Source organism: Manacus candei, unplaced genomic scaffold (assembly GCF_025592945.1).
Source record: "Manacus candei isolate 608988 ecotype Guabito, Panama unplaced genomic scaffold, ASM2559294v1 h1tg000049l, whole genome shotgun sequence".
In the NCBI taxonomy this organism is placed as follows: domain Eukaryota; kingdom Metazoa; phylum Chordata; class Aves; order Passeriformes; family Pipridae; genus Manacus; species Manacus candei.
Window position 1 is genome coordinate 20,286,880 of NW_026138097.1, and position 17,570 is coordinate 20,304,449.

The 17,570-nt window shown below is 39.4% G+C and overlaps 2 protein-coding genes across 10 annotated transcripts in view; one reads left to right on the forward strand and one right to left on the reverse strand.

Annotated features, from left to right (window-relative positions):
- Nucleotides 1-512: 512 nt before the first annotated feature.
- CUNH5orf22 (chromosome unknown C5orf22 homolog) lies at nucleotides 513-15,183 on the reverse strand. 8 transcript variants are annotated; one of them, XM_051799405.1, is made up of 10 exons: nucleotides 15,010-15,128; nucleotides 13,295-13,499; nucleotides 12,499-12,644; nucleotides 10,505-10,654; nucleotides 8,065-8,527; nucleotides 7,379-7,441; nucleotides 6,322-6,443; nucleotides 5,421-5,487; nucleotides 4,671-4,810; nucleotides 513-3,309 (listed from the first exon to the last, which is right to left on the reverse strand). In XM_051799405.1, the coding sequence occupies exons 2-10, from the start codon at nucleotides 13,367-13,369 to the stop codon at nucleotides 3,177-3,179; spliced, it is 1,359 nt and encodes a 452-aa protein (XP_051655365.1). In that variant the 5' UTR covers nucleotides 13,370-13,499; nucleotides 15,010-15,128; the 3' UTR covers nucleotides 513-3,176. The 8 variants fall into 8 exon arrangements, with proteins under 8 accessions (XP_051655365.1, XP_051655367.1, XP_051655366.1 ...); XM_051799407.1 differs by having other exon boundaries at nucleotides 13,295-13,476; nucleotides 15,010-15,102; XM_051799406.1 differs by lacking the exon at nucleotides 15,010-15,128 and adding an exon at nucleotides 14,245-14,481.
- DROSHA (drosha ribonuclease III) overlaps nucleotides 15,176-17,570 on the forward strand; it is a 70,583-nt gene continuing 68,188 nt past the window's right edge. The window contains exons 1-2 of one of the 2 annotated variants that reach the window (XM_051799381.1): nucleotides 15,186-15,237; nucleotides 16,842-16,961. The gene's annotated coding sequence lies outside the window, so the exon portion shown is untranslated. Of the gene's footprint in view, nucleotides 15,238-16,841; nucleotides 16,962-17,570 lie in introns of both variants that reach the window. The other variant, XM_051799382.1, reaches the window with a different exon arrangement.

Consider the following 17,570-nt stretch of genomic DNA (forward strand, 5'->3'; position numbering starts at 1 on the left):
ACAGAGGATTTCCTCCTGCAAGAGAGGAAAACTGAAACACTGAAACACTGAAAACTAAAGGCAGAAAACTGGTGTTTACATCCTCCCTCCTGGTGGAGGATAGGATATGGAAAGGGTTTGTGGCACTCATGGGGACAATAGGGGCCATCAAGCAGGACAGGAGGGCCCCTTCCAGGTGCTGTCCAGTGGATGCATAAGGAGACAGGACCCATATCCTGGGTGTCCTAGAAACAGAATCATAGAACTGTTTAGGTTGGAAAAGACCTTTAAGGTCATTGAGTCCTACTGTTAACCCAGCATGGTCATGTTCACCACTAAGCCATGTCCCTAAATGCCACATCCATCCATCCATCCATCTTTTATGTACCTCCAGGGAAGGGACTCTTCCCCTAAGACTGAACTTGTTGGATAACTATTTTCTTCTTCCACAATAACAGCAGGAAGAAATATTTATGCAGTTGACTCTTCAACCCCCATAGTCCAGCTCTGCCTGAGACTAGGGTGATTAACTCACAGTAGTTACCAGAGGAAGGGAAGGGACAGAGCTGTCAGAAACAGAAGCCTCAAGGAGAGGAAGAAATGGTAACAAAGGACATGATAACCTCAGCCATCTGACTCACCCTCCGTTCATTTTTCTTGAAAAAGCTAATTTTGTTCTGCAGTGACAAGCTGGGAAACTGCAGTGTGGCTGGGCTGCAGAGCTGGTGATGCACAGACACCACTCAGTATATTTGGTTTAAGGCTCTATTTCATACTGTATGGAAATGTGTGATAGTTTTACTGTTTATGCTCAGGTTGATGGTCCATCTTGGAAGCTGAGCCACAATTATGACAGAACTATCCCTGCATATCTCTACTGCTGAGATCCATCTGCAAATATCTGCAAATGCCCTCCCAAGTGGGCATCCTCACTCCTAAGTGGTGCCAAAAGGAGCAGCAGAGCTGGCAAGGACACCTAGCTACAAGAGACAATATGAAGCTGCTGTCTTATATGGTGCTGCTATGTTAATATCCTCAAGTGAATTTATTTCTAATGGGCCTTCATGTCTCATCCTTATAGCACTGATTAGAAGAGTTGGGCAGTATGATTTCATTGTGTTGTTCTGCATAATAGATATTGAAATAAGCTGAGAGGACATTGAGGCAGACATAGGGAATGGAGGATTTTGTATGTGTGGTTAATAAATAAGCCATATACAGAAGTGAGAAATAGAGATACCTCTTTCTGGTTTGGCTTGATTACTTTTTGCCAAAGTAAAAAACAACCTTGCAAATGTCCTTAATGTAGAAATTAATGTCTCTATAATTAGGTGAGACTGGTATTTTCTAGAGTGCATTATACAGTTTGTGTTAGTCATACATTTCAGAAGATAACAATTTGACATTCATAAACAAAAACTGTGCTTGAAAGGAACATTTCTTAAATAACTTGGATAGCGAATAGACAATTCATGATGCTAGTTTAATTCTGCAGAGCCACAGTGAACATGTGTGTGTAAGCCTGCACAGGCAGGGCACAGGAACAACCACAAAACCACAGACAAAATGCAAAGAGTAAATTTATTTTTGTTACCTCACCAACCAAGGAATCCCCAAAGCAGCACCCAGGCAGAGATGCAAACATTGCTGAGTTTGGTCCATGCTAAAGGTTCTCCCAGTTGGATCCCTCAGCCCTGGCTGCCGGGCAGTGTTTTGATCTCCCTTGCCCAAGCTTTCCCCAGGGCTCTCGCCCACCCGGCCGTGGCTGAGGGGCTCAGCTGTGCCCTACATGTTTGGGTTTTTTTGTTTTCTACAACCTTATGCAAAGCCCAGCAAGAAGCATCTCTAACTTTAAAAAAACCCCAATCTTTACACAATCATGATCTGACTGCACTTCATTTCTATATGTAAGGTATGGTTGTTCATAATTTATGAAGTATTAAGGAAACTGGGTCCCAGGTTAGGCATGTCTTTGTGACAGATGTGTCACAAAAACACAATGAAGGTGGGTCCATGGTCATGGAATTTATTCTACTGGAAGAAATATTTTAGAATGATTATATATTTGCAATCGATAATACAGTAATTTATATCAACAGCAGAAGCAATAAAAAACCATAAAAGTGCACAAAGTCATGGTAGAGCAAAGAGTAATGTTAGCAAATGAACCTAACTATTTCAGAAGAAATTACACGCAAAATATATTCATAACAAATAACAATATTCTAGGTGGCATTTTTTTCTTTCCCATTTCATTTTCATTCCCAAATAAATCCTGTGGGGTTTTTATCTCTGAAAGTGGCAGTTTTCTCTATAACTATATTGATTTCTAAATTAAACATTTCTAAAACTGTTATTTTCCAAATAGCAATACAGAAATGAGCAAAAAACTGGTACAGAAGATTTTGCTGCTGACTTCAATGAGGCTAAATCTTTGTTTCTGAAGAAACTATCAATTCAATTCCTTACTGGATTCCAAAGATAAAAGCATGCACATGTAAACATACTTTTTATCCTCAAAATTATGTAAAAGTGAAAATATCAAGCCAATGTCTGTACATTAAGGACATCATATGAGTCACCAATGAAATACTAAGGCAAAATAAGACAATATTAATGAAAGAGAGTATAAATATAAATGATATTCTGTGGATAGGGCAGAAGCCATAAGCTGCTCTATAGAAATGAGAGGTTCATCTCAAGTACAAAAATTACGAGAGATCACTATGTAAACCTACAGTCTTAAGGGCATTATTCAGATAATTTTTTAAAAGATATAATGCAACTCAGGAACAAATTCTGTTACTCACCAAACTCAATTAAAAAAAAAAGTTTAATTACATAAAAAATATCTATTTATTTTAAAAAATTATATATTTTATGTTTTTTTTTACAGACACAAAGAAATCAGACAAAAAGTGTCATTTTATAGACAAAAAGTCATTTCTCTTGCACCAATTTTAAGAAGAAAGACAATAAAAATAATAATCACAGAACTAATCTAAACAAAGCCAAACAGGTAACGAACAGTTCAAATGTAGCTGACTTAGAGAAAGTAATGCAACTCAAAACTAGCTCTGGGTCAGCTTGGGTTCTAGTGCCACCTGGTGAAATAACAGTAGTTTTCCCCTTGTAACCATAGCTAATATGCAATTTAAATTAATCCACTGCATTAGACAGCAATACATGAAGCAAGGTCACAAAGAAGATGAAGTGCTTGAGTAGTCTAAGTGCACATTCAGAGAGCCATACACCGAACCGAGTAAATTGAGAACCTTCTCTTGAATCATGTCAACCTGCTCTGAAGGGCAATAGTCATCCAAACTTGATCTGTAACAAGGAATTGAAAAAGGCATGAGAGAATACAGATATCACCAGCATGACAACATTGTGTATTTTTGTAAGGCTCTGTGGCTAGGCTGAGCCTTACAACTTTGGCAAGTTCTGCCTCCCAGTATCCCTTCAAAGCGTAGTGCTGTGGATCTCCTCACCACTTTTTAAGCTGAATAGAAAGTCTGCAGCAGATCAGGAATGTGACCTAATCTTCTTTCTAATTTTACTCTCTTCCTGAATCTGACAAAGAACATGTTGGCAGACAAAGTTCAAGCAAACGATCTAATTAAAGGACACATGTTAAGTTAAAATTGAAAAATTCAAATGCTACTAGTAAAGTAGGTAGAAAAACTTGAAAAACATCTTCACAATCCCTGGGATATAACATTTTTTACAGTACCTATTAATGAACTGCAAACCAATACTAGCAGAGCTGACACTTCTTGAATTTTTATCTGTCAAGATTTAGAGAGATGATTCTGTTTTCTCTGCAACACTGGATGACAATCCTGCAGCTGGCACAGGGAATATAGTTTTCTTTTATTGTAGGGATTACCCATACTATTTCTTATTGACAAAGCCAGTTTCGTGTCAGCTTCTGCTATTGTTGCCTGCCCTTTTAAGGGCACACTTGGTATTTCTGAATGATTAAATTGCAACAATTTGAAAAAAGGTAACACTGTGGCCTCCAAATTAGGTTTGGAGATCCCTGGTTCTCCCAGGTCCCCGGTCTCAAGCTCCATCCTTTTCTCCTAAATAATAACTCTTACAGTCCTGGAAACATAACTTTTACTCCATAACAAAGTTTTACTAGAGCCTTAAAGAATATAGATTGCTTTCAGCCTATTAGACAAAAACCAGTTCCAGCAGAAGTTTCACTGAAAACAGAAATCCTATCTATAGTACAACACCCTAGAGCAAGAGAAGAAGAAATGTGGGATGTCAGCCCAGGCAGGCTTGTCCTAGCTTTGCTCTAATTAGCACAAGTAATGGAAGTAGTGAAGATGCATGAACTCCAGTGACAGCTATCAATCCCAACATACGCAAGGCCTCATTATAGACTTTACATAACTTACGCTGAAGCAGATTAAGTCATCATGTTTTCACAGCTTTTGAAATCTGTGCCAGCTACTTTAAAGCCCAGAAAAACTGGCCATCATTGCAGTCTTCCCTAATCTGTGTAGATTCTGTCACTGCTTTATGATCAATATTTCCAAATGTCAGTGTTTACTATACTATAAGGCTTCCACTTTAAGATGGGACTTAAGATGCACCAACCAGTGCTATACTGATAAAATCATTTATCTTCATGAGTACAGTCAGAGCTTTTTAAACTAAAAGTGTCCACGTAGTCTTACCGAGCAACAGTCACAAGCGTGGGCTTGGGCATATCTTTTAGCAGAACTTTAACGGATTGTATGAGGCCTTCGATCTCATCTTCAGTGCTAACATGGTGAGGAAGCTCTATATAATCACAGGTTAAACCAGCCTGATGTACCTACAGGTAAATTAAACAGAGATTTCATTTCTGTTGATGAACTATTGATACAGCTTACCTGTGTAGAAGGTCTCTAGCATACCATCCCTAGCCCAGTAGATAACTTACACCTCTTTAGACAGTAAGAGTTGTGGGATTTTCTGCCCCAGCTTGTTCTTTAAACAAAACAAATAAAAATCTGGAGGTTGTATGGATTGTTTCATTATCTCCAGTACACTGTACCTTTTCTATAAATTCAGAGTGTGCTGCAGTCCTTGAAGATGATAGCTCTGATGCTTTATAAATAGGTATCTTATCTTAAATTCTATAAAGAAGATCAACAGACCCTGGTGAAACAAAACCTCCCTTCATAGAATGTGGCTCAAGATATCACACTCCTGAAAGATCACACTAATGTTGCCTAAATATAGACAAGCAGAGAAGAATTTTAGCAGCTTTAAAAAGAAAAGCTGGCATAAGTAATGAGACATAAAAACCCAGGAAAAGTAACAAACTCTCACAAAGTCCTGAATCAAGAAGCAAATCTGAAAGGAAGTATGAATTTTCCCTGTCTGTTGAAGTTATGCTTTTGAAATTCATCTACTTTTTGCTCTTTTACCTTGCCACCTACCATTTCATAGTCTGGGCTTTCCATCCTGGTTTTCAAACTGTGAACTAGTTGAACAAGTGGTTTCATTCTGGAGTTAAAACAAAACAAAACAAATAAAAAGAAAAAAAAGAAGAGAAAAAAAAAAGAGGAAAGTAGAAGTTATTATGGCCTAGGATTTGAAAATGAAATTTGCCTCTCTTTGTCATCTTGCACCTGAAAAAATGGAAATTATCAGTACTATTGTACTGTTTCTTTCTTATAAAGCCCTTATACTCATAGCTGCCTCTGGCAAGTCCTCTTTGTGCTTCTTTTAAGGCAGACCTGCAAAGGTCGAGTCGTATCAACTTTTACAGGAAATATTTGTTGTCACTATTACAGAGGTCTGAAAGTAATTGCTGCATCTGATGTGGAAAATAAATGATTTTCCCATCAAGGAAAAGCTCAGATTTTCAGTGTCTCTTTTCAGCTGAAAACATTTACTTTAACAGCACAATGGGCGACGGGGCTGGGACAGTTCAGATGTTTAGTGGAGACTGTTGCTCAGATACAATTTTTCACTCATTTCCATTTTTCCACAGAAAGCTGACCCTTTGGGAGCACCAAAGCATTGCTTCTCCATGTCCTCCTTGGTTTGTTGTTTTTTTGAGAACTCTGATACACACTGATGACTAAGTTTTTAGTCAACAAAATGCCTCCATCCATAGGCAACAGAGTTTGCACGAAGCTGGAGAAGCCTGAGCTTCAAAGGCTTACGGTGGTGCTAAAGACAGCAGACTGACTTTCCTTTTATTTTGTCTGACTCTTTCTCCTCTAGAACTAAAGTATCCTTGCATAGATCCTATCTTTCTCTGTTATCAAAGTGCTGGGGTTTATCAGTTCCAAAACTTCTGTTTGCATTTTAAGCCATTTATAATTCTCATACCCAGGATATGAAGCCCATTTCTGAAGGGTTTCTTCATCATCACTGTCACACAAATCTGCAAATGCTGCTTCCAGATCTTCCAGCTGATGAACACGGTTTTCAACACAATCCAGCAAGCCTTCCTTTAGATAAGCATATATAACAGTATGTTAGTAAAAAAAATGAAGTAAGAATATCATGGTTTACCTTATGATTTAAACTCTGTAATGACTGATCTACTGGAAGTGGGGAATCTGAAACAACTGTTTCATTACTATGGCACATCAATTCCAGAGGATCACAGTGAATGTCTGTAGAAGCTGTTATACTTTCAGAATAAATCGTCTCACTTTGCTCTGTCTTTCCAACAATAATTTTAAAAAAGCCACCTTCTAAATATGTATCTGTTTTTACTGCTGATTTACTAAGAGATATGAAAATCAGTTTGCCAATATTCCACATATGTTTATTTCTTTATATATATATTAATTAGATTTCCTTAATTTGTGCTAATTATATGTGTTGAATCTCTCTAACAGTGTCCAGATGAGATTATGAAAGCTTACATTTCCTATGAGAAGCAGAGAGCACATAAAATGAAAAAATACATTACAGTGGCATAATACCATCCTTTCCAGGTCCAAATAGACAGGTAAAATACCGATTAGACATTCATCACAACTCTGGCTATCAAGCAACTAGGGCAAAGAAGGGGAGAGCCTGGAGGGGTTAAAAAAAAAGAAGAAACCTCACCAATCTAAAGTCCTGTCGAGCCACAAAAAGAACAACATTGCAGATGACTTACGTTTTCATTCCTTCCTTGTCAATTACCATTTGTTTACAGAAATTAATTTTCACACTCCTGCTAAATATTTATGCAATTCACTCATTTAATCAAAACATTTAATAGGAAAGAATTTCTAAGATTCTGCTGATTAGCATTCAGCATGCCACGTAGCTTAATTTGAGACCACTTCATTAAGCACCTTTGATAGGTTCCTTCCTGTTGGTGTAACTCATTTTTATTGGGTAAATAAAAAGAACCATTCCCTCTACATCCCACAAGGAAATATCATACCTCTGTTGCATTTTTGTGCGGTTTCTTGAAATTGTACAACTCTTGCAAGAGCCCATATTCTGTCTTAGACAAAAAAGAGGAAAAAGATTAGACTCTTCAAACGAGAAACCAAATCCTCAAAGCTTTCCTTCTTCAAAAAAATAATGTGATTACCAAGATCATTCCCCTACTCTAGTACTGCAGACGATAATGAGCATAACAGCCTCTCATCAGGACATGCTAGCACTCTTTGGACAATCAACACCACCATGCCTTTTGAAAGGCAGTCTCTCTTGATACCACTGTGGTTTTCTAATAGTATGTCATGAAGGGTAAAAAATGACACAATCCGCCATTCTATGATTCCTCCTTGATGACTCTTGCTGTGAGTATTTGGAAGGTTACCTGTGGAAACCCAAGCATAGCATTTATGTCCCAAGCAACAAGCACAAGTGAGCCATATACCTCTGAGCTTGAATGTACACTCCATACCATTATCAAATGTAAGAATCTCCCCCTATTTGGCAGTTGTAAATTTTTGTCAGGTACACTCCACTAGAATGTCTCTCTTTAAAATATGACCATGAATCATTAACCGTGATCAGCTAATCTGCTGATTGAGCTTAGGTGAAAGTTTCTCCATAGACATAAATACTAAGACTATGACTCTTGTGAATGGTATGAGGCCATTCAATTGTTATGCTTACCTGTGTGTACATTTCTTTGAATGGATTTTTAACTGAAAAAAAATCTAAGTCAATGTCCAAAACATATGCATCCCCTTTCTGCAGCACTTGGCAGATATCTTTAACAACTTCCCTTATTGGGCATTCACTGGTTTTGGGACAGCTTGAAGCTGAGCACTCTGGCGAGGTTCCTGCCCTATTCAGGGCACTTGCATTTGGTACTTCCTTTTGCTTCACACTTGGGGTGCTGTTATCAAGGTCACCAAGACCCATTGATGAAGAGGCAGAAGTGGTGCTTGCTGTGTCATCTGTATTTAGCTTCAGTCTTTTAGCAGATGCTACTTCACCATTTTCTTCATGGCCATTAGATGATTCAATAGGGTTGATGAGAATGACATGTAAATTTAAGGACTTCTGGTTTTCTAGCTGATCAGCAGGAACATAAAGACCATCACTTAAAAAGTAATGATCTGTGCCTGTAACCCTACAATTGACAGTAACTCACAGTTAATATACATCTTGGCAAAGAGCTTAGGAAAAAGCATTTTATACTTTAAAGACCCAGAGAAGAATAAACAGACGTTTGATGGGTAACGAAAGCAATAAAACTGCGTAGACAAAATTTCAATCCTCAGGTTTTTAAATTAAAATTTTTTCCACTTCTTTATTGTGAAATAAATATATATAAATTCATCCTACACTTTTTACGATAGTCCTACAAGGTTTTAATGGATAAGAAAAAAGACTCTACATTATGTGCTACTATGATTAATTTGCCATTAAATTGCATTTTAAAGACAACATCCAGAATTGAACAAGATATTGTCAATATTGTGGCATATAAGATTGCAAAGCTATAGCTATTTTGCCTTTTCTAATTCTCCAGGAAAATTATGTTAGTTGGGCTTGAGAAATGCCCGGAAATGCATAAATATTGATTTAGTAAAAGTAAAATATTATTAATTAATAGGTAGAATTTAACTTCTTTTACCACTGACATAGATTCCCTGCTCTAAGTGAGAGAGATGGTAACTAGAGGATAAATAGCTAGGTATCAGTTGAATCCACTTATATAAAAAACCCAAACCAACTAATTCAACAAAAGCAACAGTGCTAAAACCTCTGCTTATATAAAGAATGGAATTTTTAAGCCATATTTCAGTACATTAAGCCTTAAGCATCATAAACTCAGACTAAAGATAAGCTTAAGTGTGAACTTCCGCTCATGTCTGTTAAAGCCTTGTTTGATTACAGGGTATCACCATCAAAGACAAATAATTTCATAAGCAGGAGACATTTGAAGCTCAGTTCCCCAGTGTCTTGTGGATGGATTAGCCTGAGCTTGCCAAGATGAGAGGCTGGATCACAACTTCATCTTGTTGACAGGGCATTCCCAGGACCTCTTCTCAGAAATTCTGCAGGGTTCAACATGAGCTCATACTACAGCCTTTTCCTTAGTGGACACTAAGGTATTTATTGCCTATTCATCTGTTGTCAACAAAACTTTAAGCAAGTTTGTATTTCTGAGGACTCTTTCCCTTTTTTCCTTCATGGATTTGGTAAGCCTGGAATCTGAAGTGAAGGTACCTGACAGTGTTCAAAAAGAAGCCTGAAATGTTGTTTTTGGGACAGCTAAGGCCACCAGTGAGAGCTATTCAGTCATTATGAAGTATTTCTATATCTTGGTTAAATGATTAAATGTAATTGAAACTACTAGCTGCTTTATAATTATTATCATCATTAGCATAGTTATAATTTATTATTATTATTTAGGTTAACTGTAGGCTTCAGATTCAGAATTGTAGAGCTTTAGCATTTTACTTAAGGTGGTAAAACAAGGCATTTCTTTGCTGTCCTCTGTTAAACTTGCCTCAAAAGATTTACTTCAATATGCTGATAAGAGACATGATTTGTAAATGCCCATTAAAACTGTACAAAATCACAACACAGTGAATATAGTGAATGAAAAATTATCATGGATTGCATCCTGCAGAATGATGAGGGGCTCTGATCAGAACTTGAATCACAGAATGATTAAGATTGGAAGAGACATCTGGAAGTCTCTAGTCAACCATCTGATCAAAGCAGAACTAACTTCCAGGTAGATGAGGCTGCCCAGATCAATCATCCTTTATCAAAGGATGGAGAATTCACCACCTGAGTACCTGTTTCAGTGTTTAAGTAGTAGACTAACTTAAAAAAACCCAAAAAACAAAACAAGCAAAAAAACCACTCCCACACTAGAAAAATAGAATCATGGCTGACACCAAATAAAAATTTTACTAGGCAGACCAAAGAGTAAATAGATATAAGTTGAACTGCATTAGGCATTTCCTAAGGAAATTACAAATACAAATTACAAATTAAATTTTCATCTTTATCCAAGAACACAAAAAAATGCCAGTGAAAAGCTACAGAGACAACTTTTATATTACTAGCATTATGACAGCAGACAATTTACCTGATTGTCGTTGTTGACAGGTCTTTCCCAACAAGAAAACTGTGTTTTCCTTCTGAGATCTGATGAGCCCAGGGTGGGTGAAGCCATACTACTTGAGAAATATGGCCAGCATAAACAGCAGGCATAATCCAGTTCTCAATACTTAATTCACTGTAATCAATAGAGAAAGACAGGAGGTAACAATATTACTTTCCTTATAAATAAAATATGGTCAAGAACACCACAACCATCTTCCACATCTTTAAAACCTCCAGGCAAATCATCTAAAATTAGTACTCTGTGTAAGGGTAACATCATCAAAGAAAGAAAAAGAGGGAAATCTATAATGTCTGTAGTAGATTTAAAAAAGTTCAGACATAGAGTGCAATCAGCTTCACTCTTAGTACGGTGCTTTGATAAACTACTTAGTGGTGGACATGGCAGTGTTAGGTTACCAGTTGGACTTGATAGCCATAGAGGCCTTTTCCAACCTTAACAATTCTGTGATTCTACATCCTTTCTCTCTTGATACATCAGATAGAGGAAAGTGCAAGCAAGGACACAACATCGTTCTAAATAACTTCAGACTGACCTCATGAGAGCGTTTTATTGTAAACTGCTCTAGGTAGATTTTAAATATCATCCCAGTAATTAAAGTGAGTCACTCCACAACTGCGAGATTAGCATCTTTCCTCATTATCAAGACCCTATTTAATTACGTGTATGATGTCAAGTGTATCCCGGGTCACATCAAAAGAAGCATGACAAGCAGGTTGAGGGAGGTGATTATGCCCCTCCACTCCACTCTTGTGAGACCCCACCCAGAATACTGCATGCAGCTCTGGGGCTCTCAACATAAGAAGGGCATGGTCCTATTGAACCAGGTCCAGAGGAGGCCATGAAGATGATCAGAGGGCTAGAATACCTCTCCTGTGAGGACAAGCTGAGGGAATTGGGGTTGTTCAGCCTGGAGGCTGCAGGGAGACCTATAGGACCATCCAGTACCTAAAAGGGAAGAAAGCTGGAAAGGGACTTTTACAAGGGCATACAGTGATAAGACAAGGGGGAAGGCTTTAAACTGAAAGAGGGTGGGTTTAGATTAGATATTAGGAAGAAATTCTTCACTGTGAGGGTGGTGAAGCATTGGAACAGGTTCTCCAGAGAAGTTGTGAATGACCCATGCTTGGCAGTGTTCAAAGCCAGGTTGCGTGGGGCTTTGAGCAACCTGGTCTAATGGAAAATGTCCCTGCCAATGTCAGGGGAGTTGGAACTAGATGATCTTTAAGGTCCATTCCAATCCAAATCATTCAAAGATTCTAAGATAGAGTCCACAAAACTTATTAGTCAAAAAAAGAGAATAAAATATTCACTATGGGTAGGACGATCCAAGTATTTACACAACTGCATTAGCTTGTAATTGCTGTAAATCACCATAATACTGAAGCAATCAATATTTATTTTAAAACAAGAAGAGAAAGACAATAGCAGGGATCACCCTGTGGCTTATTCCCTACCTACCTCAGATGGTGGTAGAAAATATTGGTCTTTATGATTCTAATATGAAAATCTTGTTTAATTTCACATATTCACCATGCCAAGAAATTATATGCTATTTCAATCTCAAAGTCAATTTTTCAGTGTGAAGAAAGAAAGACTGATTTAAAACTACAGTTCTTCAGACAAAGCATCAACTTAGAGTGTTTTCCTGTTACCCAGAGGAACTACTGGGGCTAATATCATAATATACTACTGAACAACTAAACAAAGCAAATTCATACATCTTAAATTGCTTGATGTACCACATAAACATTTGGCCACATTCATAAAACACAAACGTAACTTTTTCCATTAAAAAAATAAAGTTTCAGCAAAAGTGAAAAGATGGAAGATACAACCTGAACCTGAATTATACCTCCTTTGTTCATGTTTCCTACTCAGTTGTACCAATATTCACTGTGAATCAAAGGCAGCAAGAAGTAGATTTAAAGTACTCTGAGGTAGTACCTGGGACTTACCTAAAAAGAGTTTCTTTGTCAAATACAGTATCTGCAGGCATATTAACAGGAATAAGAAGGTCTGGATGGGAATCAAGATGAACAAAACTGATGTTACTGGTAGGAAGATGCTTTGAACCAATGGCACGATAGATGAAAGGCAGTACCTAAAGCAATATGAATAAAAACATTTTAATGATAACCAGTAGGCTGAAAAATGTGACCACTTTAACAGCAAAAACACTAGTCTCCCTCTTATTCCTTTAGAATTTAGATTAGAGGGAGGAGGAGACAGAAAACAATACAAAGGGGAAATAACTCCAGAGGCAAGATAACACATGAACTGTAATCATTATAAGCCTAAGCATTCCACATGGGAAACTGCTAAAGAATCACAGCCTTACTCCCCTTTTCCTTCTTTATAGGAAGTCTTGTTTGCAGTAGCTTCTTACTAATGATTCAACTCAATTCCTAGGGCTTTTTTTTCATTTACAACTAAACCCCAGGACTGCCTTTCCTCTTCTGCAGAACCTTGCCCCTGTATTTCCTTCCCCATACACTCCTCACCATGCATGGGTGCTGTGGAGCACAAAAACATTTTTTTACTCGAGGTTTATAAGTTAACTGATATAGAATGAAAACTGACCCCACCATGATTTAGACTTTAGCTGATCATTAAACCTATTCCTCTTGAAAAATTAATTCCTAGTGACTTAGTGGCTGCAATAAACATATAACCTTTCTCAACTCTCCAACCTTATCCCTCGCTGAAGGTCTTCACTCAAAGGTGCGAAAAACAGAAGATGAGGCAACTCACCAAATTACAGCATAGAAAACCACTGAAGTGCAATAGTACAGGTGGTAAAAATGAGAAAACTGATGGCTGATTCATGATACCTCTTACATTGAACTGCAGTACATGGAGTCTTTCTCACAGTTAGGGGACATCAACTGCCTTGGCTGCCAGAGCAAATCCAACAGGGATTGTGAATCACAGCCCTATCATACAGGGAATGTGAAGACTGTAAAGAAGCAACAAAAATTACATGTGACCTCTACATTACAACTGCACCTGAGCTACTTTTCTTGGCATAAAACTGATTAAGATGACAGATCTGGCATACTGCATGGGCATAACCATAAAATATAAGTATACTATTGCAACAGTAGATAAAACTAGGTTGAAAATAAGAAGGGTTCCCTGATCCATGACTTCTACTTCTTTGGAAAAAAGAAATAATCTGGCCTACCTGAAAAACCTACAATCTTTGCAATTAAAATTGAAGCTTCACTCAGGTAAGGGTAACTACAGGTTGCAAGAGACACTAGAGACTGAGGTCTCTAACCTTGCAATTAAGAACAAAATTTCCTTTATGCCAGCTGTTATTATTAATCAATGCATGATGCATTTACTGATAACTTGTCCTAGAGGAACATCACTCTCAGCAAAAGATTATTTAAATTTTCTGTGAAGTTCTTACACTTGGAATAAAAAGCCATTTGCATTTTGTGCATCTACATTCACATCCTGAAAATGCAGTGTATACATTTAATATGAAAAGACTTTAAGTTAATTGAAAACATAAGTATAGAGACTAAAATAAAGAAGAAGGATCATTAACTGGCATTATCTCAGTATTACTATCACAGCGACGCTCTAAGTCCTTGGTTACCATGTAAAATCAGCTATCACAGTATCATATATCACAGTATCATATATTTCAGTGAGTCTCAGCAAAAATGAACTGCATTAAACTATTTACTTACAATTTCATTATTTTCTGTAATGGACTTTACACTAAAACTTTCTGTTTGCAAAGAGTCTAGTATATAATCTGTTACTTAGGATGAAGGCCTCAGCTTATACTACTATAAAAAAAAACCAAAACATGAGAAACCAGAAACAGCAGTTCAAAAGCAATTCCTTCTTCATGTCCTTTTTCAATGACTTAACCAAGAAAGCAAAGCTCCACATTTAACATTTCTCATCAACTGGCTGTCAGTCTGCTCCTTGGAATGTGATTATACCTGCTGTCAGACACTAGGTTGGGTTGAGTTTCCAAGTACTGACTGCTCTAATGGCCAGCAAATTATAACAGCGGTGTAATGCAAGTATAATTTCTTTTTAACTATAGCAACTATGACCCAAAAAAGACAGCAACAACTGCTTAAAAAGATGTCAAAATTCGATCACGGAAATAATTAACTTAATCGGTGAATGGGAAAGGAAAATCAGATCTCCTGGGCCCTGAACTTCATTTATGTTTCAGCAGTAGAAGGGAAGGCAGTTTTAATGTTTGTGCATGGCTATAGAGGGGAGGGCTGTTCCCAGGGAAGCGCCTGGAGCGGGCAGAACCCGGATACATGGCGGGAAAGCGCATCCCCCCGAGAAGCCGTCAGCGCCGGCACAGGGGATCCGCCAGTCAGTCCGAGCCTCCGCGCCGCGGACAAACAAACAAACACACAAAGCCACTCCCCATACACCACCGGAGGGATGGCCCATCCCACGGCAGCCCAGCGCCGGGCACTCACGTCCTGGTGGTCCTCCACCACCCACACCGGCAGCGCCGGGTACTCCCGCAGGCAGCCCCCGCGGGGCCGACCCCCACCGCCGGCCTCCTGCTTCCCACCGCTCATGCCGCCGCTCCCTCCCTCCCGGCAGGCGGTGCTTCCGCCCGCAGGACCTCCCATCGCTTTCCTGTTCCGGAGCCGGAGCACTGCGGGCAGGGCTGGCCTGGGCAGCGGCGGCGGCGGGGCCAGGTGGGCTCGGCGTGTCCGGCTGCCCTCGGCGGGGCGGGCGGGGGCTCCCCGGGGCCACTCCGCGCTGCTCTGGTGCCGCGGGTCTCCGCGGTCGCCGGGATGGGGGGGCGCGCAGGTTCTCAGGAGAGCGGGCGCGGCGACTCCGCGGCGCTGGCGGGGGTCGGGGTGGCGGGCAAGAACTCCTGGTGCGGGCAGCAGGGCCTGGCCGGGTGTCGGCTCAGCGCCAGGCGGTCTCCGTGCTGCCACCCCTCCGGGAGCAGTCGGGAGGACGGGTGTCACAGAGTCACAGGATGGGTCAGGTTTGAAGGGATCACAGTGGGTCATCTGGTCCAAGCTCCCTGCTGAAGCAGGGTCGTCCTAGAGCACATGGCACAGGATTGCGTCTAGATGGTTCTTGAATATCTCCAGTGGGGGAGGTTCCACGAACTCTCCTGGGCAATCCGTTCCAGTGCTCGGTTACTGCACAGCAAAGAAGTTCTTCCTCGTGTTCGGGTGGAACTTCCTGTCCATCAATTTCTGCCCATTGCTTCTTGTCCTGTTGCTTGGCACCACCGAGAAGAGCCTGGCTCCATCCTCTTGACACCCCCGTTTTAGATACGTAGAGACATTGACGAGGTCCCCTCTCAGTCTGCTCAAGATGTGTCGGTGCCCTGTTGCTGTCAGAGGTGTGTCGTCAGGGAGAAGCGAGTTTGTTCGGTCTTTTTTAGGGAACCAGTGTTGCTTTAATGTGCAACGGCCCCCACCAGTGCAGTACATTTCCTCTTCTAGGTGACAGGAAAAGGGGAGTTTGTGCTTTTTGATGTTTTTGTACTTACCTAACTTTAAATAAAAATTGGACGTGACTAGATTTTGCAGCGGAGAGATCTTTAATTCAGTAATTTAAAATAGTTTCTTGTGTTTTTTGAATTTCTTTTTCCAGCTGTGATTCTGTGCATTCTGAAGGAGTGAAATTAAGGTGGTAGAAGCAAAGCAGTTCTCTGATGTTGAGGAGATCTTAGAGCCTATTTAAGAGAGCTGATAAAGAAAACCTGTTCTTTGAATGCTATGACATATTAAAAAGAAACACACTTAAAGACAAGGCACTGTGGTACAGTGACCTTTGCTTTAATTAAGGGTTTAGCTCAGCCTGTTTAAATAAAATATGTATGTAAATGTTAGCAAAGTCTGAAACAGTTTACTGTTACAAGCATGAGCTGTGTAAGAGCATGACAAGAGAACTAAAGCAAAATTGATTCAGTATGTAATGCAACGGAATTATTAATAACAAAAGGTTGCACTATTGCTGTATGAAATAATGGAAGTTGACTTTTTTCCCCCTGTTGTTTTTTTTTTTTGAGAGCCTTTACAAAGTTGGAGGGTACTGAGCAGGTACAGGCTGACTGAAAGGAACAAATGACTTTATACCATTGTGGCTGCTGCTTCCTAGAAATGTGGGATTCTCACTTACTTTGGCATTTGATTGTTCTGGAGAGGGAATGAATATCACTGCCACCAATTCCAGAGGCTTCCAATAAGCCCTGCGTATCTAAGGAGAGTCTTAGGGTCCTCTTGATTCCTCCTCTTTGATGTCAGTACTTTTCCTCTCTTTTCCTTTCTCCCTGCAGTTCACCAGAAGTTGTCTGCTTTCTCTCAGCAAGAGCTACGTCTTTTGCTGCAGTAGCACCGAAGTGCAGCTGAGAGTAGTGCTCTGAGCAGTCCAAGTTGGCCATGTTGCACTATAGCAGGTGGGAGAATGTTCTGTGCATGTACTTCACCATCAGGAAAGCCTCATTAAAAGGGAGGCTTTGCTTTGTGTTTCTGGTGATCTTTCCAATTGTCTGTGTCTTCCCTTTCTTTCTCTCACTTCCCTTTATGGAAAACAGGATTTCAGTTCTGTGGGTGCTTAGCTAATTTTTTTCCCTCTCCCTCTATTCCAACCATAAAGTGGTTTTTTCCCCCTTTTTTCAGTTTTTGAAACTTAACATTGTAATTAAAGAATCAGTTTTAACTGATGAAGCACGGTGGTTTTCATTTATAAACATTAATACAATGCCTTAAATACATGTGTAGCTTTGAGCAACACTTAAGCCTTCTTGAAGCAGTGGCAATTCCTGAAAGGTAACAAGGCCAAAAGGGCAGCTGAGGGATTTCTTTGGAACCATTTATTTCAATGAAAATGAAGGAATAGCATAGACTACACAAAATTGTTTTCTGTAACCTGTAAGATTCACATTCAACAAAAATATACCTACCTCACTTAAAATTTTTTGAAGGGTCTGTTGAATTTAGTCCTTTAGTAAATTGGGGACTCAGTTGTGAATGTAAATTACTACTATCTCATTTAAAGTTTACGT

Coding starts and splice junctions, on each gene's coding strand:
- CUNH5orf22 (XM_051799404.1), bottom strand. CDS start 15,168: ATGGGAGGTCCTGCGGGCGGAAGCACCGCCTGCCGGGAGGGAGGGAGC. Junction 7,442..8,064: donor TCAAAGAAATGTACACACAG/GTAAGCATAACA, acceptor TTTTTGTCTAAG/ACAGAATATGGGCTCTTGCA. Junction 4,811..5,420: donor AAAGCCCAGACTATGAAATG/GTAGGTGGCAAG, acceptor ATTTACCTGTAG/GTACATCAGGCTGGTTTAAC.